Below are 25,408 nucleotides of genomic sequence, written 5' to 3'. Positions count from 1 at the left end.
CGACCAATTGACCAATGCAATTGGTTAATTTTTTCTCCGCCCGAGATCTCGGAGCGATTTCTAGCATCGTGGACACAAGGCTTTAAATAAACATTCGATATATTAGGGCTATCACACAAAATTGCATAGGCTGCATCCGTCGCGCTGGACCAATGAACATCTTATGTAAATCAATATGGCGACTTTATGCTGTATGCTCATTGGTCTTATCATAGATTAGAGATATAAGAATATCTCTATGGGTCTTATGCTAAGCTATGCATTTTGTGTGTGATGGCCTTGATTTCGGGTTCTTTAATTATCCGTTCCGAAAACGACGGAAATTCTATTCTGAAGCTGCGCGACACAACGCAAGACGCGAGTCAAGTTGACGGTTAAGAAAAGTGAGACCGCGTATCCGAAAGAATGTATAATCGAATGCGATTTATACCTCGGATGTCGGAACGTAACCGATGGTCCAATGAGAAAAATTCGTTATCGAAAAAGAAATTCTCTCATTGGGCCATCCGACTGATTGTATTAGAACCGGCCTTAAATGAACATTCGATGTATCACATTTTTCTGTAATCTGAATAATCGGACCTGGCGATTCGTACTTATATTACTCTGCGATGTGCGATCCGCGAGCAACGACATCAGAAATCAGAACGGGCCGCGGGCGCCTTGGTAACATGAGCAGTGGGGATAGAGAGGGGTAGGCTTTATGCGATACGCATACCCGGCATACCGAACTCCGAACTAACCGACCGCGGCGAGGCGGCGACCGCGCACCGTGTGTATTCACCTTACCCCCACTCTATCCCCACTACTCATGTTTACCGCGACGCCCGTGACCTGTTCTGACGTCAGACGTGTCGTTACTCCCGCGCCCCGCGCCCCTCGCTCCAGTACCCGAGTAAATACACGAGTCGCCGGGTCCGATTGTTTAGCTTGCGAAAAACTGTGATACATATATCGAAAGTTCATTTAATTCATGTGCTTCGAGGATAATCCGTAGTTAATCAAAGTCGCGTAATCGCGTAATCGCGTTCTCGAGACAGTTGCTCCGGGCGAGTGAAGTTGGCCGTGCGCGATTTACGAAATTCTCTCCGCCACCTTCGCTTCACTTGTCGTGTCTACCTGCGCGCGGGAATCGCGGGATGTCACGGTGCGGCGTCATGGCGTCATGGGCGTCAAGCAGATCGTATAGTTTCGTTCGTAGTTTCTTCGACCGCGACGTAATTAGTTACCGCGTCGCGAGATTAATACCGGGAGTGCCGTGTGCCTTTAGTGTCGCGCGATCATAAGAGGAGACGATATCGACGATATCGTCGATTTTCGCTCGTGAACGTCGTCGCGTTGTGAGTGAGTGCGACAATGGACCAACGGAGTAACGGAGGACGATCGAGGAGAGGAGAATGGGGCCTGGGAGGCATCGGGCGACGGCGGAGCGACCGTGGGGTGAGTAGTTGTTAATTTTCTTATATTATAATATATTATATTTTGCCGTCCTGTCAGTTCTGTGGTGGACTCCGCCACTTTCGTGGTTTTTAACTACGGTGCAATTTCGGGTCGAGTCTGATCTCCGGCGTATGCGAGATATTACGTCGCGAACGTCGCGTCTCTTTCTTATTCGCACGGTCGCGGTATTATTTGTACAATTTTTCGCGGATGAATTATGCCAACTAGTTAGCACGGAAATATCCAGCCGCTTATTATTGCGGCGCCGGCGGCCGCGATTGTTTTTTACATTTTAAAATCAGATATTTGTTAAAATAATGTTTTAAAAACGGGCAATAATTATTTACTTCGATAATTATTTACTGTCGATTATCTTGGACGTAGCTTTAATATAAAAATATTTCTTTTGTTACAGATCAACGCAGAATTACAACTCCGCTGTTGCGCATCGGCCGGTGAGTTATTTTTTGAGCAGAAGGGATAAATATATGTATTAAGTTTATTTGTATGGTACAAATTAATACAAATTCAGTCCTTCAAATTTCTGTATTTAATTTTCTTTTTTTCTTTTTTTTTTCTTGTGGTCTTTCTAGCTTAATGCTAAGGTAGCACCGCCACGATTTTCTCCGAAATGGCACGGGATACAAAATTGTTATTAGTGGTACAAATTAGTACAAAATGGGTACTAAATATTCTGATAGGTCCGGTTTGATTCTGCCGATTTGATCCTGCTAGCTTAGAAGAGTAGCTCTCCTCGTGGGTCCAAAGGCTTATTCTCAGCGATGCATCGAGCGTCTACGCGACGGCGCGCTCAAGATCTCCGTTCTGCTTTCGCGCTCAAGATCTCCGTACGATTCTCGCGCATCAAGATCTCCGTTCGGTACTCGCGTCTCAAGATTTCCGCTTCAAGATACCCGTTTCTTTTGCGTGCGTTAATTCATGATCTGATTGCTTCGATCGACGTTCATGCCGTCACGCTCCGCCCTCGTGGCCGATCATTTACGTGCACGAGTCTCCGGTCCGTCGGAGCGATCATATCGAAATCAGCGTTCTTATGTACATAGATTTATGTAAATCGAAAATATACTAACATTATTTATAACTCGCGAGTGCTTTATCATAGTGTCTCGGTGAGCCGTCGACCCTTCTGACAAGGGTGTCCCAGACGTCCTCATACAATCCTCAACATTTATTTTAAAGTGAAGGTATAATTTACATGTATATATTATTTATTTATAATTTTTTTTCTAAAGCAGAAGATCAGTGTAGATGGTATACACTAAATCATTTTCAAATAATTTTAACCTCTACAGGACCGGCCCCTTTTTTGGACGATCTTTTTAGTTTTAGTGCTAGAACATTTTTGTTTTTGTCAGTGGGTTGAACTACGAAAAAGACGGCGCCACTCCAGCGCCTAATATTAGGCTCCCGAAGAGGTTAAAATTGTACACAATATTTTATACTTATTATTAGTTAGCTTGTTGTTACAATTTAATGCTCGTACGTGATCCGATTTATTTTTTAGGTTAAATATAACGTATTACGTAAACTGGGATTATTACATGATATGGTTTCTCTCTATTTTAACGTTTACAAAGAGAAAATTGTGCAAACACAGATTTGTTTGGCAAAAATATATATCTGTGCAGCGGGTGGTATTTAATATCAATGAATTAGATTTAATCGGAATTAAGCCGATTACATACATCTCTTTCTCTCGATCTATCACGGAATTCGTTGTTGAGATATTTAATATATCACTCAAGAAGGAATGTTCAAAACATATTACAAACGATATTTTTATCCTCGATTTAAACTTTCGCTGAGATATCAAAGTAATATTTATTTAAAACATCTAACACGGGAGTACAGGACATGCACAAACAATTATTCCGTATCGTTAAATGTGCATGAATCGCGTTAACTTTTACATAGCTTGATTTATGTCCACGGAAATCTTGTCCAGTACCGCGCGCGTCATCGTGGGGGTGATTTCTTCTTTTTTTTTTGTCCATACGTGGCCCGAGCTCATCTGTCACAGCCAGCATGAGGCGCGCGTCGTTCTTCTCGCTTTCGCGAGTAGAACAAATTGTACCTGACAGCAGGACACGGTCGGTGAGTAATGGCTTTTTGGAGGGGTGGTTAGCCCTGTTTGTGCGTCGAGAGTCACTGCCGGATCACTCTTCTGTTTTCACCGCTGACTGCGCCGACACGCCCCTTGAATACGCGGCGTCCACGTCTCTGCTCATTATGATCGGCATTGTGTGTGCACGCGAGTTCGAAATAAAACCATCGAAAGTTGCATATATAGGTGGCTCCCGCAACTCTTGGGGGATGCACGATCGATCGGATCTGACATATCGGAATTACGGTATTCCCAAAACTCACTATAGAAAAGAGATACGTTTGTAGAGAGAAATTATGTTCGTTTCGATCGAATTCTGTATTTTCTTTTCCTGACTTTCTTTTTATTTTTATTTTTACGACGGCCGTAATTTCTCTTTGAAAAGATATGACGCAACCGAACGCATAAAATAATTAATAAAAATAAACTAATTGATAAAAATAAAAGTTAATGAATTTTAGGGGAGATAAATAAAAAATAAAATAAAAGGGATACACCTGAAACTTTATGAAATTGTGCTCCTGGCCGACCGCGTAATTAGAAGAGAACTAAAAAGTTCCTTTCAGGAAGTCGCGCGAAGGATGGACGGAGTGCTGGAAATTCTTTTCACTCGGCGTGATGTCTTTCTATCTCTGCGATTTTTGTGGCGCTTTAAAGGCTTCTTTGCAGAAGCATGGACAGAGATTGATGGAAAGGTACACTCTCAAGTTTGCTGGCTGACGGATTCTCTAGGCTTTTATATTCGGGTAACTCCATCTCTCCCTCTCTCCTCCTTCTCTCGATTCAGAATGTGTTCACACGGAACTATCGGAGCGTCCGACGTGTGTATAATCAGCATTTTGAAAAAGCAAAAGAAATATAGCTAAGAGTAGAAAGTGCAACAGATTTTTTTCGTCACAGCTAGCGATATCTAATATTATATTTACATTTTTACATAATTGTAAGTCTATTAACATGATTTTATCTTCGAAATTGTAATGTATATCACGAGGTAACGGATTCTTTAAAAATCAATTAAAGTACCAGGACTGAAGATAAACAGTTTTCGTACCCACTTAAAAGTTTTATCGACAGGATTAAGAAGAGATAAGCAGATCGCACGAATGAGAGAAAAAAAATCACGATAAAGTTTTCTCAACAGCTCCGCACCGATCTTTCCGCGTCCCGCTGAGGCGCTCGCCGTACCGGAAGCGGAAGCTTTTGTCAGAAAATTCAATAAGGAGTTTCGGACCCTAAGAGTCCCTAATTATCTGAGCATTAATACGAATTGAAGTTCTCTCTTCGTTAAATTTGTCCTTGTTTTCGCTTAACTTCGACACTCAAAGAGAATATATATCTCTCTCCTAAATAATAGGATGGCGAGGGATGGAGCAGAGTTAGGGGAGAAGGAAGCTAGCCGGAAATGGTCGACACCCGTTTTCCCCACCCTCGTCTTCCGCCCTCAGAGAGACATTATTATTATCCGATACCGTAGTAACGCCGCCACAGGGTTTCTCTTCGTTTAATGGCGGCTTTCACGCTCTTATAATCCGCCAAGTTTCGTGATAATTCATTCCATCCAGTTTCCACCTTTGCGCTGACACAAAGACCGCGGGATAGAACGGACGGTGGTACGGAAATTCATGTTCAAAGAAGACGATACAAGCTGCTTCATCCTTCACAAAAAGAAATACTTTCGCGGAGAAAATTGGGTTTTAAAGCGCGTGTCGATACTAAGTAACGTGGAATGCTGGTTTTACTTTTTTACTCGGGATATTACAGAATTCAATTCGATAGTCGCGGTATTTTTCCTTAATCCAACATTCAGCATTTATGATCCGGGAGGAGCAGGTGACTTCTGGGACACGTCGTACATCATATTCGAGCATAACACGCCACGGGGAAACTCGTAATTAATTGCAATCATTTTCGTGACCGTGGAGGGACCGCGCAGTAGGACGCTCGAGCGATAAATCCTGGCCATTTCCGACGTCTGGGAATCTGCGATGCGATAATCGTTCCAAGGGCTAAATGTCGTGTATCGATCGAGCGAAACGAGATGCGACTCGCTCCCCGTCGTCAGCATAAACCGACGAATAATATCTATCGTTTCACGGTATTACACAGTTTACCGCGGAGATCTCGAATATCCATTGTCCGAAATATGGCGAATATCTACAGTTCTGTCTATTTTTCCATCCCGAGAGGTCCACAATATTCCGTCCGAGATTTAATAACGTCCGTTCATTTCAGCGGACAATTTGTCATGGAAATCTTCGCGATCTATCATATCGATCGAGTATTCAATTAATATCCTAGCCATCACACAATCCGTTCTATTTCTGTACGGAGATTAATAACATTCGGGCGAAATTTAATAACGTACATTCAATTCGCAGCGTGACTTATTACAAAGATCTTCGTGATCTATCTGTCATGTTCTCTAGGTCGAATATATTCAGTTAACGTCTAACCCTCATGGTCGGCCCTATTTTCCGGACGAGATCCATAATATCCCGACGAAATTTCCATTTCCGAGAGGAACCACACGCTGGCAGTGATGAAATGAGCTCGCTCACCCGCCGATTCTCCTCAAGAAGCGGAGAGAAAGAGAGAGAGAGAGAGAGAGAGAGAGAGAGAGAGAGAGAGAGAGAGAGAGAGAGAGAAACGCGAAAAAAAGAAGCAAACCAAAAAACCGCGTTAACCATCCGTCTCCACTCTTTCAAAAAACAGTATTCTACGGAAAGCCATGAGATTTCACACCACGTTCCGCGGACGAAGGACCTCGTTTTAGTCAGATTGGATGGTTTCTGCTCCCGTACTTCGCTATCGCCACCTCCTTTCGACTCTTACTTCACTTATTCCTTTCTTCTCATTTTCAATCCTTCTCCCGCCGGAGAACGACAGAAATGCGTGCTCGGAATTCGGCGGCGATGAGAAGAACGCGATCGCGCCATAATCGGATGAGATTTTCCGGTGGATGACCGACATTGTTTGTGATTCGCCGAGGGAGGGATGAAGGGAGTCCCTCGAGAGTCGAAATCACAGAATTGTTTTGTCTCGGGGAATCTAACAGAATGTGAGACTTTTCTCGTGCCGAATTCTATCTATTCGTGTAAATCTATTGAGGCTGATAATTCAGTACCTAGTAATGGAAATCGAGACTGGTATTAATTCGATATACCTTTCCAGATTAATGCATTTGTATCGATAATTCCTAGAAGAGGAGTTTGCGATTTATAGATATATTTGATTTTAGTGTGATTTCGTTTCGGGAAATTTTGTTTCGAGCAGAACGCTTGAAATATTGCGGTTTAAAATACCGTTTTTTCCTTGTTTCCACACGCGACAATCTGGCGGCCTCTTTCCGCTTTTTGCTCTCACGGAGTTTTCATCTATTCCACGCTCGTCAAGCTTCCCTTCGGTCGGCCGCGTCAAACGAAAAGCTGCGCTCACTTTATCGATGGGCGCAAACGAAGCAGTGGCTTTAATCGAGCGCTGATTTACGTTTCGGTCGATATTTTATTAATCCCAAACGTCTGGCGGCACGCAAGAATCTTGCTTTTACCCTGTGACCTGAAAGCCGTGCCGTGCCTTCAACAACGTGCTGTTTCTATAGCCACATCGCGTGCAACGAAATCAGACTGCTGTTATCGGAGCCTCGGCTGTTACACCGCCGCTCGCGCACATTTCTTACGTTATAATTTTCCAATTTTTACACGGTTTAATATGCCGGCTGATTGCCATCAGCGAAACGGTTATAAAATTCTTTAGAAGTTTTTCAATCTTTCAGAGTGGTTGCCGCGCCGGTGGGAAAAACAGGTTGTTTCACTTTTATCAATATTCTTTGCAAAGTGCAATTTCAAGTTTCTCCCCGATTACCAAAATTATTTCAATGTACTATGTCAGATCGATAGACGAGTGAATGTGTTAAATAGCGTGGATCGCATCGACGCGTTTAATTCCAGTTTCCCGACGCGTCTACTTCTCCGCTCGTAACGCCAAACCAATCCAACTTTGGTGTTCGGGGTATTCAAGGTAGAAACTAAATGGATTCGCTGAACTCTAGAAGCTGCCTTAGACAAACCCCCTTCTATCTGCGATATCGTTTCCTCTCGAGCTCGAGTTATGTTCTGTTTTATTCAACACGAAGAGTCGTATTATAAAAGACTAACAGCGTGTCTCCATTACTGTCGCAAAAACAATCTCAACTCGTAGACATTAATTTTTCAATGCTAAGACTGTTCTCGCTCTTAGACGTAATTTCCTCTCTTTTCTCGCTCGCGGTAATTCAGTGACGGAATTTTTTTATCGTTCCGAGTTACATGAACGTGTCACTTATCACCATTATTTCGAAATTCTGAACACTACCGTGTTAGATATTATTTCCACTCTTAGCTACTTCATGTTAAAACATCGTTAAATACATTTTTATCGCCTCTCTCAAGAGTCTTTCTCCCAACTGTATTTTGGGAAGGTATGTGCTTATCAAGTTATCGTTTTACGCGTGCGTCGACTGTAATATCACGACGCAGAATTCCGAGAAGCCAAATGACGACGAAATTATGTAAACGATATAGTGTAGATAATACTTGGAGGTGCGCTAAAGCAGCTTAACTATATATAACGTTAAGAGCAACTTCATGACGATTTAAAACGTTTTAGAACTTTCCGCCGCGAGAGTTTTACGAAACTGCAGACCGAATGGCTTTGTCTGTGGTGCTTGGACATTCCGTTGCGCAAATCTAAAATTCTATTTTTAGAGAGAGCCACTACGAAAGCGCGTCATTACGGCGAAGTGATTAGTAGTTATGATGTTACATACAGTGTTTCGCAGTATCAAATAGAGAGTTAAGCTGCTGCAAAATATTCATACTTGGAATACCAAATTATTCTGATTATTTACGCTCACGTGATATAGCGATTTTAGCGAAGTTGCTAGAAATTACATGGGAAAAAAATATCACGGATGCTTATAAAAATCGCGATATTTTTTTTAAATCTGACATGACAGTGGAGAAAGGTTTATTAAAATTGCAATATACGAAACAATTTTAAGCTTTGTAGAAATCGCACATCATCTCAAAGTTCAAAATATTTTGCAGCCGCGCTCCAACATGCGAACCTTTTTCCGCCGTAGATCGCAGCGAGTATTAATCTACATAATATTTACATTCAAGTTGCAGCGTATCGAGCAGCGTATCGTCAATGAGATACAGAGATCAGTATGGGTATAGGTTATCCCCTCGTCAAGATATATTCATTGGTCTGCCTCAATATTTGAGCAACGTGTCCCTTGTCTATTGACATCGCGCTGGCAAATTCCACGTACTAAAATCTTTTTTAAGATAATATATACCTCGTAATATACCTCGCGATATATCGACATTTCTAACAATAAGTGAAGAGAAGAGTTTCGAAGGAAGCTCTACGGAGCTTTCATTGTATATAAAATCATTCAGCTACTTTTTCCATTATTGCATAACTAAAATATTCTGTACCGTTTGAAATTTATCGTTTGGAATCAATCATGACACTTTTCAGATGACAGATTCGCAACTCTTCTCTTCGCAGTTTTCCCCGACGATACGGTCGCCGTATGATATAATAAATTAATCATCTCGAACTCACGAGCTTTACGCGAGCACCGCCGTCGCATCGATTGTTATGCAAATTTCTGGCAACGAAACGCTTCTAGGGTCGATTCGAAGATCGTGTATTCGGTTGAGAATGTCTAGACGTCCCGAGGTCGCCGTTTCACACTGATGTTTCAGATTTCCGGCGATCGCACACGTGGACGGAGAAAATTATTCGGCGATACTAGTGTGCAGGTCGCTTTAACGGCCGGCTGGTGCTCCTTCGCCATAATCGGTCTCTTCAACATCCGCCGCTTTAACTTCCCTCACGGGTGCGACGTCACGAGTGTCTCCATCCTGGAGTTGATTGTCGCCCAGAGATCGCTCTCGTTGTATCGCTCGGTGTCGACGATCATTCGGTCGACGACCCCGGCTTGCGTGTCCGCTAAAGAAATCGCTGTTGTTCGTCTGCGAATGACTCCCGCGGGTGTTAACACCTCGAACGTCGTCCGAAAGCCTTAACTTACGATTTATTTCACCTGAATATTTTGACCAACATATACGTGTATATATGTATATAAGGATTTATCGAGCAAAGGGAAAAACTATTGGATGTGTCTGGCATTTAACAAGCGGAACGCAAATTTTCCTAATCGTATTTCCCATCCGTCTCGTTCCACGTAGATGTACATTTCGCGCGGTTTCTCCGCGACAATTCGCGTTCTCCGCGGTGACAGCGGCGAACGGCGAGAAAAAGAGAGGAGCGAAAAAAAGAACGATTTCCGGCCGTACGCGTACCGTACGATCCGCGCGCTGATTGCGTGGCGTAGGGGAAAAATTCGCGTACCAGCTGTTTCGTCGACGGGGGGTGTTAACGTCCGCCAATTTATCGCCGCTGCGTGGTGCAGGCTCTCGCACGCGTTAAATTTACGGCGGTCCCGGACCCGAAAATGTATTAACTCGTCGTGAAACTGTCCGCGCGAGGCCGAGGACCACGAAATCGCGAGTAATCGTCGACAATTCATCGTTTTCTTTCTCCTATTTTTTTCATTCTTTGAACTGACAGAGCGACATTGATGCGGCTAGTTAATTTTCCGACGCCTCGAGACGCGACGACAAAACAGGCTTGATCAAACTGTGTTATCCGTCCGGTTCTCTCTCTCTCTCTCTCTCTCTCTCTCTCTCTCTCTCTCTCTCTCTCTCTCTCTCTCCCTTCTCCCTCTCCCTCTTCCTCCCTCCGTCCCTTGATACATGCCTGGTTTATTGTCAAATTTCTTACAGCAGTCAGGTGAATGCATATTTACGATAAAGTTTTAATAATAACGTTAAGTGTCGAAAGAGTTAATAAAAATATAAACACATACCTTTTTTTCTAAACATGAAGAGTATATCATTTATTTATTTGATCCTACAATAAAAATTTCCTGTTAGAAATAATTATTACAAAATACTTTATATCAAAATTTTCATATTCTTTGAGTCACTTCAAAATAAAGAATGGCTCTTTTAATTAACTTTTTCAATTTTTCCGCTTACCTAACAGTTATAATACTTTCTATATTTTATGACACTTCCCATTATGATTTTTTACGTTTTTGTTTGGAATTAATAGCGCAATCTTCGCGAGCAATAAAAGCGACAGAGCACGAGGTCGACGCCGAAATGGTTCATATTGTGACCACAGTTGAGGCAATACGGTTACACGCCGCCCGTATATATATTTTTTTCTTTTGTAACGCGATGTCAAAGCGATCAGCCGAGCGCGAAAAGTTTACTGCAGCTTTAGAAATGGCCGGGATTTGGGTCGCTTAATTAAAAGGTCGCCGGAAAAATTGGGATTGGCGAAGCAGTCCGCCCGACGCAGCGCTTTCGTGCACGATAAATCGCGTATTTTTCTGAAACACGCGGACACCTCAGATCCCGATTCGACGCCAAATAAAAGCACATATCGCGATATCGGCTATACCAGTGCCCAGGTGGAGTAGCCTTTGTTAACGCTCGGCTCTCATTTTACCTCGGCCTCATTAATCTTTTCTCGCTGCGCGACGGCCGTAATTACGCGCGCCGTAATTCAGGGAAACAAGGCGAGATGTTCTTTATTTACGTACGACTTTCTTTCCGACGACAACGACAACGGCGTTACACTTCTCTCGGCTGTTCCGACCCCGTATTGCGACGGAACGGAGCTGAACGCTATAGCGAAGGAACATTACGGTCAACGCCGGTGTACCTACGGACGACGGAGAATGCGGCGAGTCGTGGAATTTTTACGAGCGACCTGTATCAAAATTTTTCTAACTCTCCGGAAAATTAGATATTCTCGGGACAGGTATATACGGGATAGGGAGGAGGAGGTGTTCTCTCATCCCTCGATGCAAAAATTGCAATATCACTTGATTTGAATTGCATTGTTATTACATTTAAGAGAGGAATATTAATTTCTCGAGAAGAAATAAAAAAACGCGATGCAGAAGTATTAATAATTAATGACTATTAATTAATAATGATTAATTAATGAGAATCTGATACCTCTCGTGGTACCTGCATGCGAAATGCACAATGAGAATACATATACCGTTATACGATACGTTGTTTTTTAAACTATACCCGTTTGTACTTTTTCCTGAAAACGAAACAGATATATTGCGCGCGAATTTGTGGCCATGCCGTATGTACCGCTTTACGGTCATTAAAGTAGAAAAATTGTAATTCTAAATGGAAAATATTGTTTCAACTACGGCAGGCTGCATTTTTCACGAGCTTTACGAGGGGGAACTTTCCCCATTAATTTTATCCCACACACGACTTATGAAAAAACATCGTTAACCACGGCTTGATTAATTAAGACGTAGATTGCACCACGTGGCAATTAAAGCGCGCCTGTGTGACCTCCATTTGCCTCGGTGAAAATGGGAGGATCGGAGCGATCTTTCGGTGTTTCATTTTTATTGGCCGTAAATACCTGTGTGCCGATATCGTCGAACACGCCGTGTTTCGTCGTTTGCGGAATTAATCGCGCGGCAATTATGCGAGCAAACGACGGGATTCATAGGCGTGCTCGGTACACACAGGCCTCGATGGTACAGCTTGTTCCGATATACAGGCCGCTTGTTTATGCCCTGTGACGGAATTTTTATCGTCGCGCGAGCAATAGCCGCGCGCGCAAAGTAATCCTCGTTATCCGGGCTAGAAGGGCTAGTAAAGATGGGACGGGGCGGATGGGATGGTGCGCGGCCCTTTACGATCACTTAAATGCGCCCGTGTTATTTCCGTCTCGCGGACGACATTCGGCGTAATAACCCGATAAATAACGGTAATTCGCGCGCGCGCGTGCGCCTAGTAGATACGACGTGGTTGACGTGGAGATACGACCATGGGGTATTTTATATCCCGGCGACATTTCATGCATTTTTCGTTACTACCACACGTTACTCGCTTAATTCGCCACGGTGACGTTGACCCGATCGCGTAAATTCGCTGCAATATCAGGCGAACGACATCACGTTCCCTCCGAAACACGGTGTGTGTCTTTAACGGGAAAGTGACGAAGAAAAATACCTAAAACGCTACCCGTTGCTCGAAATTTCGTTGGCGCTTATTCGATAACGGCCCCGGCCGGTGCACGCCGCCATCGAGAGAGATCATTGTTCATGAAAATTCCACGGGCTTCATTTCCCGACCGCCGTTAATCGCGCGATAAAGCCGGGAATTCCGGGAATGTCCAGCATCTCGCTCGTTACCGGCTCGTTTTGTAGTATCAAAAACGAAACGCTTCCGCGCTTTAGACAGCCGCCGCGAAACGGGCGGAAAATTTGTAAAATCCGCGCCAGCCCGAAACGAAACGCGGGGCGCGCAATGGTCCGCAACGACGGCCGATGCCTGCCATTTGTATCCACGCGTGTTGGCGTTGGCCGCGGCGGTACACGGTATTATCTAATTTTCCGCGATGCAATTCCGGCTGCACACACCCGGGCGGACGGCGTGGGCAGTGGCGGCGATCGTTCGTTCTCGCGCTGCAGTTCTGCATGTTCAAGGCTGTGCAGCTGCTGCTGGCGCAACACGCGGCATCGTTCACCGATGCCGATCTGTAGATATCCGAGCTGCTATTATGCCGCCAATGAGCCTAGCAAGCTACGATGATGGCTTCCGATTATCATCGTTGCGTCGCGTCGCGTCGCGTCGTAGGGGAGAAGGTTGCGCATTCCGGAGCATGTTCGGATAATTTTAATAACCAAGACAAAGATTTTCAGAAAGCGCGAGAAGAATACGATTCTTTATTAATAACACAATAAGTACACGATGTTCAACTTTTTGCGATCAAACTATTTTTCGCAAATAAATAAAGATTAAATTCTTCATTCTCAACTTTATCTAATCGATATAATATGAATGAAAGAATTTTTATTACTTGGAGGAATTTGTGAAGATTGTAAAAGTGTTATGCTTGCCGATTGTGTAATCGCATACAAATTCAAATACTTGAAAGATTATGCGATAGGCCACTGCAATTATGCATTATGTTTAACTCGATGTAAAATCGCAAAGGGTTAATTTATGCAAATCCCTCGGTATTCAAATTTATCTCTCTTCTCCTCTATTGTATTTTATATGTCGACGCGAAACGACATTTTGTCAATCTTTTCAGCACCGAGAAGCAGAGCTGCCATGTATTTTGTTTATTTACCGCGCAGGCGGATATCTGTCATCGATATCTGTGCCATTAATCATGAAGATGGCCGAGGGGCTTTTTAAACCTCGGCTATCCTCTGAATAATAAATTATATCCGGAAGTAAGTCGCGGCGCACTGGTCGTGGGAGTATATACCGTGTAGTTGCGCGACAGAGACATCACGGATGCGCTCACCCTTCTCTATGCAGCCAGCCCACCAGGGCTTTCTTCCTTCATGTATCGTCGATTATTCCTATCGCTGCGTGCCATCACGTCTTTGTCCGTGAGACGTGACTACGTTCTTCTCTGCGTGTTGTAATATACTTTCCATATTTTACAGTATATACAATATATCGCGACGTGCGACACATACTCTGTCTTTATAGTCATTGTTATTCAAAATTCGCATTTCTATTCCAATTTATTGCATTTGAATTTTATTCAGACATCTAGAATTAATATTAAAAGTCGTAACTCGTATTTATAATAATCTTTATGTGAGGTACCTCACCATGTTTATTAAAATTTAAACGCTTTTAGACAGCGTCAGATATCTGAAAAAACTCTTTCTCTCTCTCTCTCTCTTTTCATATATACAATTCGTACATTTAGTATTAATAAAGTTATAAACGTAATAAAGTTATAAACAATTACGACGGAAAAGGCGGGTCGTATACCAGGGATGGGGCTTGCAGCGGTAATAAATACAGATCAAATCTCTTCGTGTGCGAATTAAAGTCTACAAAACATATTATAACTTTATAGCCCTTTGCTCTTTATTACCTCTCTTCAATGCGGAGTGCACTTTTCTTGTGCTGATTGAGAGGCCGTCAGCCTATAAAATCCAACGGTCGCGCTATTTCGCTTTTCCCGCTTAAATTTTACGAGGAATGCGCGTCGAACGATTCTCGCGAAATAAGAAACGCGCGAGAGAAAGGGAGTGTGGATTACGATTTCATTTCAAATCAAGCGTGCCGTGGAGTCGCTACCATCTTTCTATTGTAAAATGCGCCGCACGTGTACGCGCGCGAAAATTCGCATTAAAAATCGAAAACCCCGCGCGGCCCGGCGCGTTTTCGTGGTATCTCTCCGATAAAGTGCACGTCGAAAAATTGCCATCGAAATGAGCACTTCGCTGGAATATCGTCGAGAAATTATTCATCACATTTTCATCCATCTCTATAATTGATTGCGCAGCCAAATTCCCGGGGCGAATTCTCTTGGCGAGAGGGCCCAATATATCCCAGTTTAATTATTTCTGATGGATATCCTCTATAAAAACGTGACGAATTTTGCATTTTACGGGGCTGCAATTTAACGTTAAACAAACGCGCATACTATACTTATACGCGTTTGTTCGCATTTGTGCATTTATCGCGACAGTTATTGTCATCTGCCCCCTGGTAGCTTGAGCGTGACTAGTGGATGCAGCCGCGTTATGCATTACTGCAGCTTTACCCGAGCATACGTTGAATCGCATTCGTATATATACCGGAATGCGCAAGCTGACGTTATTGTCTAAACGATCGTTGGAAGGCAAGACTTGAAGTACATGTACCGTAATCACTAGACGAATGAAGAGGAGAATTGCGCAAGATATCTCCATAATGCGACATTTGTAAATGATAATTAACGCGCGCTCGTTAGCAGACGAGTCTGCTGCGATATTTCTGCATGCGATGCAATTAGATCGAGCGAGAACGACCGTGTCTCGCAATCACGCGATCGTTCTCGAGAAGCGCGAATTTAAAATCTGTCACAGGAACCGTCCAATAAAAACGAGACCGGGGTCTCTGAATGGCCGGCAAGGTTAATGCGATTGGATGATTGGCTCGATTAGCAAATTGGTCGTCGACGTATAGAACATTGGGATAAATGAGGATATGTCTACGCTGGGAACACGGCACCACCGCGGCAAATTGATGGGAAGGGCTCGAATGACAGCGCTGATGTCGTCGCTGATTATATTATGAGCCGTGATTTTCGATAGCATTATCAACACGTGTGCGTTTGAGGCTCGTAAATTCACGCGATCGTACATGACATCCTTTTTTTAAGTTTCGTCAAAAAAGACTATAATTATAAAAACCTTAATTCAAGATTTTTTTTATTTTTTTTTATTTGCACAATTTTACTAAAGCAATATTTTACTGCGTTTCATTAGTACATTTGAGGATTAAATACTGCATAGCTTAATATAACACACATACACACACATAAAAGATCACTTTATAAAATTTTTGGCTTGATAATAAAATTGATCGGTTAATTGTTTTATTTCGTCATTTGTTTTACATAAAATATTATACAAAAATATTTTTACTAACCACAGATACTAAAAATTAAATCGAGAGAAATGATAACCAATTTGAGAGACATTAATATTAAACATTTTGATTAAACATTCCAATAGAGAACCGTCCGTTTGATGCTTGAATTATTCCAACTTCATCTGACGTATCTCATAAATATCTTTGTGAGATACATGAGTTGTCTTGAGAACTTAGGAGGGCGATGATGTTTTTTTAACAATCACGAGATCGTAAAGAGGGGAAATCGGAAACAGAGGCGCGTACAATCGTTAACTCGAGTCAAACCACGCGGCGGTCGAACGAATCGCCCGATCGATATAGCCCGCGCATCTGGAAGATGAAGCGTTCCGTCGAGAGGCCCCCGGCTCTGGTGGCTTTTTCTGGCCCACCGGGGGTCTATAAAAGCATCGAAGGCGCGCATATCGATGCGTCATCCGGTACGACCGACGTGGGTCGTATTTTCAAGTAGGCGTTCAGGCGCGACTTCCTAGCACGTGGGACGCCGTAAGAAACGCCGTTGCGCAAGCGGCAGCGCGTATCCTCGCGCTGACGATGGCTTTTCCCCCCTGCAGGTTATTACCATTGCCCGTTTTTACCCATTCCCGTACGAAAAGTACGCGCATTACGTGGCTTTTTGCATATCGGCAATGCGCCCCGCGAACGACGTCCGCGACAGCTGCGCGGATATTCGGGCCCTGGACGCACAATATCCCGGATATCGCTTCGACGAACGCGGATACGTTCGCCTGCTCGAATTTAATCCACCGCGATCGACTTATGAATATCGATAAATCCTCTGCTCATCTGCGGAGGAATTAAATTTATCGACGCAATAAAGTCCATTGTAATATCTACAATGGGTCGAGTTTTAAAATTCAAACACGTTTGAAATTTAATTAAAAGAAGGGAATTTTTTGAATTGCACCGCGAGGAGGTACGTTCATGACCATTTCAATTAGACTCTGCTTCGCGTTTGAAACAGGTAGCCAACGATTGCGTGCAAAATCAAAAATTCTTGAAAGAAAGTCAAATTTGATCCACTTTGATTTAAAGTTTATCGATTTGGATCACTATTTCATATAGCGATCGAACTTTAACCGCGGACAATTCCTCATGTAATTCGTACTCTTTCGAATTATTTTCCCGGCCCGGCCGTAAATTTCCGAATCGTAAACCATGGCGAATGCACGTCCATAAAAAATTTAGCTATGCCACCGCGGTCGTGACTTTACTCTCCACGAGTGCCGTGAGTATCGCGCAGCTGTGCGACTTTTTATTCACAGTCCATGTTCACCGTCGACCATTCATTTCTCGGACCATCAGTAAAGACCGACCATTCGCCTTGAAAATGTTATACTGGAACACCCGAAGAATTCTCTGGCTATCCGCAAATTTTGTTCTTTCACAGAACTCTTTTTTTTCTGCCTCTGCAACGATACAGTTGTAAAATGCTTGAGAGCAAACGACAGTTCGATTTTGTTTTTCGTTTTTAGTCAACGCAATCATTATTGAATGACGGATCGATATTTTACGTGCAAGTCAAATTTTATATACGCGTTAAGATTTATGAAGCCAATCGCGAGCAGTTAATACTCTCAAACTGCCGCGCGATGCATTATTGTTGTTGGATATTTAGTACAACTAAATGATGTTTACTCATTAATTTTCAACAGAATCAATATTGACTTTCATGGTAATATACGTCAGTTGCTAATGCCTGTCAAATATCTACTACACATTTATTACTTATATATCAACATTTCTTCATTAAATATATGAATACATCGTCATTTCGCAGTTTCTCACCAGGAAAATATCAGTAGCCCTAATTTTGCAAAATAGTAGCATTTTATGAGAATAAATAGCGATTTATTGATTCGTATTTGTGTGCGAATGCGTATATACGTGTAATTGAGGAACTGAAAATATTTCCGCTACATTCATAGGATTTTAAATTTAGATATTGCAGATATGTTGATTTTCTCATCTGAAATTTCCATAAAACTTTCTACTATGTTAAAATACAAATTTTTTTTCTTCAGCTTTTTATTTTTTTCTAACCGCACGTTGATATATCGTATACCGTGTATTACATTACTTATAAAAGCAATACAGTTAACGTAAAATGACATCATGATTTTATATTGATTAAATCGGTTTATCCGATTTGTTGAATGACTATATTGACATCCCTATTGGCAAAAATATTATTGTGCGGTAGTTAACAGTAGTATAACTTAACCGTTTTAACCGCATGCGCGACAAACGCGCGCGGTATATTTTTCGTAGCCGCAATATTTTTTCTCGCGCTGTGAAGAACGGAGTGTGTGTGTTTTTCCGATGTGGAAAGCCGTTGTTTACGCTGTTGTCCTGATTCGCGTCCGTGTTTTCCATGGAAAGCATCGAGGATATAATGGACGATATTTCCAGAACTTCGCGCAACCCCGTAACCCTCTCGTATCGGAGTAACGACGCGAGCAGCGAAATTTCCATAGCGCGAATTAATGCGCTCCTCTGAACCGGAAGTGGATAACGAATCTGTTAAAATCGCGCAGGCTACTCTCCGCTTGGAGCGCGTACTCGATACGCCGAGTTAATCGTTTTTATGCGCGATTGACGATCGGCGTGTTGTTCGAGAAGATACAATAGTGTCGGCAACGAGATAGGTAATGAGGATTCGATAATGAGCAGATCTGTGCGAGAAAATCGAAATAAAGCGCGATAGCGGCGGAATTTCGAGATAAACATTACAGTCTCATTTGCACGGAATTCAACGGTGTACATTAATTTAAGTGATTAAATTAACATCATCAATCAGAATTCATTTTGCTTGATTATCACAAAATGTATATATGTATATTTCTCGATGAATCGATAATGGCAATTTGCATATTTACGTATTCCTGTATCGGAACGCCTGCTTTTTTGAAAATTAGCTATCTATGCATCCGAGTTGAATCGCGTGTTTTCGCAATATACGGTATTGCATAAAGAAGTACATTATTCAAAAAAGACAGATCATTTGCTAAAATACCACCGGTATTCCGCTTAATCAGGAATACGCGTTGGCGTGATGTAATTGAGAGGATAACTGATAAACTTTAGGAGGTCAATAATCACGGTGCATCGAACCGTCCGCCTTGCGACTAAAAGCTTTGACCTTGCACTCGGCGGAGAAAAAAATTTATTCATGCACACGTCAGGGAAGTTTTCTACGTACTCGCGCGTACTTATAGGGAACAGCCTCGCCCACACGCGGGACGGGTCACACCCATTTAATTTCGCGGTTTCTCTCTTCTTTCATCTCTTCTCCTCAGGTTTCTTCGCCCGTCGCTGTAATCACCTCTGTCTTCCGCTCTCCTTCATCCACCACCCTTCCCAATTAAATCCCCGACGTGAATCCGCGCCCTGCTTCCTTCTGGTCCTCATTATGCGCCATTTATCCTTCGCTCTCATCAACCGAGAAAGAGACGGCTCGAAACACAGAAAGGGGACAATCGCTACTTTCTCTTAACTTTTTGTTACATTACTGTCAAATGGTGCTATCACGTACGATAACGTTCCTCGATTTTCTTTCAATGACGCTTATATAGGAAAGTTTAGTTGAATTTTTAAGAACGAAAGTATTTTGCCTGACTGTATATAGAGATATTTTACATTTTCCTTCCATCTTAACGTTATTTTATTTAAATATATTAATTTGAAATTCCGGGTGGACTTGAATTATGTTTTGAGAAAAATATGAATACTTGGGTAGAAAGTCTAGACTCTAGAGAATAAAAAGATCAGTTGTTTTCTACGATATGAGATTTTTATTCTTCTTTTATGCAATTTAGAAGATTTCTCGTACACAATGTGTATGTCGATCGAGAAGATTGAGTGGTTGCTATGTGTTCCCGTTCGGTATACAAGTCACGTACGAACGGGAGTTGACCACAACAAATGTAATTTTCCTCCGCCGAATTGCAATCTTGCACCGGATCGAAATTCACAGAATAGTGCGATGATATAATCAAATTACGAATTAATCAATATTCTTTTGCAATATCCTAATTCTCAGAGAAAATTCGAAAGAGTTATAAAGTGCAATAATACGAATATTTAAATGAAGTGAATATCGCGACAAATATAAATTACGCTAAATTATATATAAATTATTACGTTAAATAATTACCAGGCTTGTGTTAGAAGATAAACAGCTATATCATATATGTAGATACTTTGTCACGTCGTTTTGACATGATTAACTTTATCTCACCGCTTTTTCAGCGCGGGTATAATCGTTGCACGTGCAAAAAACTGAAATATTCCATGCAATCTGTCGTGTCAGCTCTCGTGCAGCGAAATATACTTGGCGTTCTCGTACATTCTTACGTGGAATGCGACTCGTGTACGCATTCGAGAGAATCGCGAAAAGAACGGAAAGGGGAAGAGCGGGGATAGAGGTTGCGATGCATTAGAGCGTAGGTGAACCTTCGCATTTCTTGGCAAAGTAAAACGATATTATGTGCCAGATCCGGCCAGATCTAAAGCTGGCTCCATTAGATAGGGAGGCCGTGATCTGTTTTCACTTTATACTAAACTTACCGAAATTTTTACTATCGATTTGTGCGGCTGTTAATATTAAGGGGAAAAGGCATATTATTATTAGTACAGTAAGAAAATCTAAGTGTTTGAAAGTCAAAACGAAACTCGTCGATATTCGCTGCCCGGTAACGTTCAGTCGTGAGCCGCGATCACGCGCCTCGAAGAGCGTGTTCTCCGGTTTTTCACAGCGCGACTGCCGAACGGAGAGTCTCGGAGCAGGCAGAAGACTTTGAATCGTCGCGGCGTCGGCTCGTTCGTACGGTAGCTGACGATCCTTAAGAAAATCTCGTGTCGTTCGTTGTGAGATTGAATATTGTTTGCGTGCGGTAAACCTGTTCTGTGTGAGACTGAGTGTTGTGTGCGTGCAGTAAAACCTGAGTTTGTGAGCTGATGCCCGTATCATTTTCGCGATCGTCCTCGGCCTCGCGATCAAGATCTTCGTCGGCCGCGGCCGCGAGCAAGATCTCCGACTTTAAGATATCCGAATCGCGGAACGGCCGTGTCAGAAGGACGGATCTGAAGATCTCCGCGCATACGCGAATTGCTCCGAGCGTCGCCTGCTCCGTATTGTGCACAAATAAACGTTTTTGAATAACGACACGAATTCTCAAGTTCTTTTCCCGCTCACGATCCTTCAGCGAATCTTAGGATTCGCGCAACCTACTGTCTTCGCGCTCATCTCTGAGCGTATCCCGGCAATTCAATCGGGACGATCTCGTCGAGATCGGCTCCCGAACACTAAGAAATCAAGAAAATAATAAAAATCGTTTATTTTGAGAATATCGCAAGATACTTTAAGACTTGAAGATTTACATAAAATTGATACATCGCTCGCAAAAGTAAAGTTACTCATATGGCGAAAAAATAGATAACAGTGGTTCCCTATGGGTAACCATGGTCCCGGCGGATCAAAATCTATGGACGTCCTTGCTTGGGATGATGCCAATGTGTGCTGCTTTCGCCTCGAACTGGCACGAAAGTTATACGCTTTCGGTACTCGATCAACGTCCTACGTCGTCGATTACACATCTTCGTATCTGCGTCGGATGTACACACATACATATCTGGCGAGGGCCATCGGGCACGCGGTTATCGAATTACGTCAATTTTCCGATACCTCTGTCGGCATTCGCGACATAACGACGCGACAAGCGGAGCATCCCTCGCTGTCCTGAATTTTAACGACGTCAAAGTTAACTCGCCTTCTTCGGAAAGGAAAGAAGTGCTTCGCCAACTATCGTCTGAAGGTGAGGGTCGCTTTCGAGAAAGCGTTTTCTGAGCGCAATTCCGGCGTAAACTAAATTGCCTGAATGAGAAATCTTTTTTCGATTTTTATTAACTCTCGTCTGAGCAGACAGCGACAGACATGCGAGTCTGATGATTAAATGATACATTTTGTATCTCTATTATCGCTAAAGAGCATATTTCACGAGGGCATGGATACGCAAATCTTTTGGATGATCAAAAAGATGATTTTTCGGTCCGTTAATATATCTTATATTAGAACTATTCGAGTAGCTGTTGAGTTACCTACGGCAACCGTGAGGTTGCACTAATGTTGTTTCGACAAAGTTTACGTCGAGCCGGAGCAAGAAGAGCTTTAACTTCATCTAGTGTCCAAACGAGTATAAGTAGGCAGCAATGAAAATTCCGACGTTGAAACTAAAGCTCGTTGATTACTTTCTTGAGCAATAGACAGTCGAAAACTTGTTGATTACTTTCTTAAACGCTTCCTTAGGCAGTCGTAAAATGTTTCTTTATTTTTGTTTTATTTCACGCGGCGCAAAAGTAACCTTTCCTCGCCAAAGTTTTTTAGTTATATCACTAGTTAACGCCTTATATCTTTTTAATTACATTAAAGACGTTTTTATTGTACTTATTTAGTTGCGTACATTGCATATGTATATATGTATACACTGAAAAAAAAAATTATTTGCAAGAAAATAGATTTCTTTGAATTTTCAGTTTCCTTAATTCAAAGAAGAATATTAGGTAAGGTTCAAGAAAATATTTTAAACTCAGAAAAATGTTTTCTTAAATCTGCTCAATACTTCTTTGAATTAAAGGAAACTAAATTCAAAGAAATCTATTTTCTTGCAAATAATAATTTTTTTTCAGTGTATATAATTAATAAATAAATATATGTATATAAGGATGTAAATCCCCATTTTTATCTTTGCATCCTCGCAAATTTTTTATCAATTTTTTCAAGCAAATTTCTCTCTTTTTCTCTGACATTTTTTCGTTATTTTTACTTTACAGCAACGGCGAGTAGGTGACAACGAGGACCGTGACGCACGCAGCCAACAATCGACTGAAAATGGCCAAAAGCGCTGAGAGATTACCCGGTACTTCTACAAGACTTAGGACCAGAGACGATGGCTGCTGTTCTGTGAATTTCCTGAAATACGTTCTTCACATTTACAACGTGGTGTTGTTTGTACGTACCATCTATTTATCCCGACACTCGCGCGCGAAAGAAAGGAATATTTTATTTCGGAGACACATCTACGCAGGAACGCGCGTTAACACAAGAGCGAAAGACACGGACTGTGAAATCCGCTGTCCCGTTTCACGAAAGAATCTCTCCTGCCCGACAGTCCTCTTTGCATTCTCCGACGAAGTTACTTTAATCCAAGAGCGTCTCGTTTTTCCAACCATTTATATAGTCGCAGACTTTCTGTCGCGAGATGTGAAATCACTCAGCGAGTGAAGCACCGAAGCGTTCATTTTTCCTAACTTTTTACTTTCAATAGCTTATGATTCGAACTACTTAGTAAAGCTTAATATCTTTAATAAGAAAGAGTAATGCCAATCTTATTAAATTTTAAGGAGTATTGATAGCATATCACGTGAAGTTTTCGTGAAAGACAGTTATTGCAAGAGTTACAATGAGATACATCGAGCTTTAATATAGAAGTCACGAACCAACTGAAATGCTTTTTTATACGTAGCCTTTGATATTCAATATATTAATTGAGTTACTGCGTCAGTACTTAACATAAAAAATGTTTCAAATGAAAAACGATAGAACGGCATCCTGTATAGGGCGTATAGCAATCTGTTGAAGTGATTGCCATTGAGACAAGACGAAAAAATGCGCCATTATTCGACAATTACTCTCGTCTGTCTTCCGTTTTCGCAATTTATGGGAGACTGAAGCGGCGAGAACGGGATTGCTCGTTGTCGTGAAGCACATTTATCGTAAAGACGAGTCGTTGTCGAGGCTCAGTCGTCACTTCGTTGGATGTTCGGCGAGCTTTTGCAATCACCGGACACTCGCTATAACCGATGGGCGTGTGGTTATCTGCCTTTAATTATTATCATGAGTACCACGAGCGTTTCAAGCGTGAGTTTAATCAATAGACGGAACAAGAGAGAGAAAGGGGAAGAGAAGAACAGAGAGAGAGAGAGAGAATCACCACATACCGGCAGACCTTTCAGACGAACGTTTCTTTGATCGCGTGCGTGCTTTCGATCTTATAAGAGAACTTTATTGTACGTGGCACGGAGAGAGACCCGAAGGATTAAAGTGCAATGCAAGAAATAATCTTGAGCCGAAATAATTGCGTTCATCGCAACAGCTCACGCGGGCGAATAATTGGAGCGCGGAAGAGCGGATATTGCGCCGGAAGAACGGCGTTTCGCGTTAATCGAAAGGGAAACTTTACGCTCGTACGCGGCTAATTACATAATAATCTCGTATACGTGGATAACCGTACAATACAACGCATCTCGCGAGTCATTAATCTCGTGTAATAAATTACTGTTGATCATTCTGACGCGGGTGTATCATGTTATACAGAGTGTACTCGAAAAATCGCAGCAGCTCCAGATTGCTGCAGGATTATGCGCGGTGGAAAAGACGCTTGCTTGGATTACGAGGGTAGAGAAGAGGTTTCTTATTTAACGCGACACTTTCGCTCCATCCCGAGCGATTCTCTTCTCTTCTTCTCTTTCCCTCTCTTCTATGTTTTCGATATTACAAAAAAATGAGGTACCGACGCTCGTGCGAGGTGATACACGCCATAAAATGCTAATAAAGTCCTCGTCATAAAGTGCAGACACCTTGTACGTTGTCTGGGATACAAGCTCACCAGTAACGGCGCGGTAGGAACGAAGCGCTTTAAAATGTGGTCGAAAGAAAAAAACAGAAAAAGGGCAGAATGAGAGAAAATCGATCGGTAGTCCGCACCTATTGGCTTTATAATTTTAGTCCTAAACCTCGGCACCTCGTTAAAAACCGCGATACCGACGATTTTGTGATTAAACAGATGAGATTCCTGAGACCGATCGGCGGGATTATACGGTTCGATGAGAGTCGTTGTCGTTATCTTTTTTTCAGAACTCTGCTCGCCGAAATCATTTCACTTCCTTATGATATTCGTTATCAAATCTTGATCATTCCGGAACGCCGAAACTTTTAATGAAGATTATTATCTTCTAATTAAAAGTAATCGGCAAATCTCGCGTTCATCGATTTACGAAAAAAAATGTATTGTGAGGTTTTGGGATAATGCGATTTTTGGCGCTATATTCTTATACTGCTTACAGGAAAGGCAATCCAAAATTTCTTACAAATCTGAAACTTTTGCAGAAATAAAGTGCATGGGAACCTAATCACATAGCAATTTTCTATTTTAGCTAATAAATAGTTTTGAGGATAAAAACACTTTTTCAAAGAAAATCTAAGTTTTCACATTTCTATTAATATCTCAAA

At 42.2% G+C, this 25,408-nt stretch overlaps 1 protein-coding gene across 3 annotated transcripts in view; it reads left to right on the top strand.

Annotated features, from left to right (window-relative positions):
- LOC139817775 (CD151 antigen) overlaps positions 1–25,408 on the top strand; it is a 108,179-nt gene that overhangs the window by 45,448 nt on the left and 37,323 nt on the right. Inside the window, exons 3-4 of one of the 3 annotated variants that reach the window (XM_071786075.1) lie at positions 1,856–1,895; positions 22,951–23,128. In XM_071786075.1, coding sequence (XP_071642176.1) covers positions 23,009–23,128 — 120 coding nt within the window. In that variant the 5' untranslated portion in view covers positions 1,856–1,895; positions 22,951–23,008. Of the gene's footprint in view, positions 1–1,855; positions 1,896–20,949; positions 21,936–22,950; positions 23,129–25,408 lie in introns of those variants that run through there. The other 2 variants (XM_071786077.1, XM_071786076.1) reach the window with 2 other exon arrangements.

The sequence above is a fragment of the Temnothorax longispinosus genome, chromosome 8 (assembly GCF_030848805.1).
Source record: "Temnothorax longispinosus isolate EJ_2023e chromosome 8, Tlon_JGU_v1, whole genome shotgun sequence".
Taxonomy (NCBI): Eukaryota; Metazoa; Arthropoda; class Insecta; order Hymenoptera; family Formicidae; genus Temnothorax; species Temnothorax longispinosus.
Note: the sequence above shows the minus strand (reverse complement) of the source record. Positions and strands in the feature narration are given on the sequence as shown.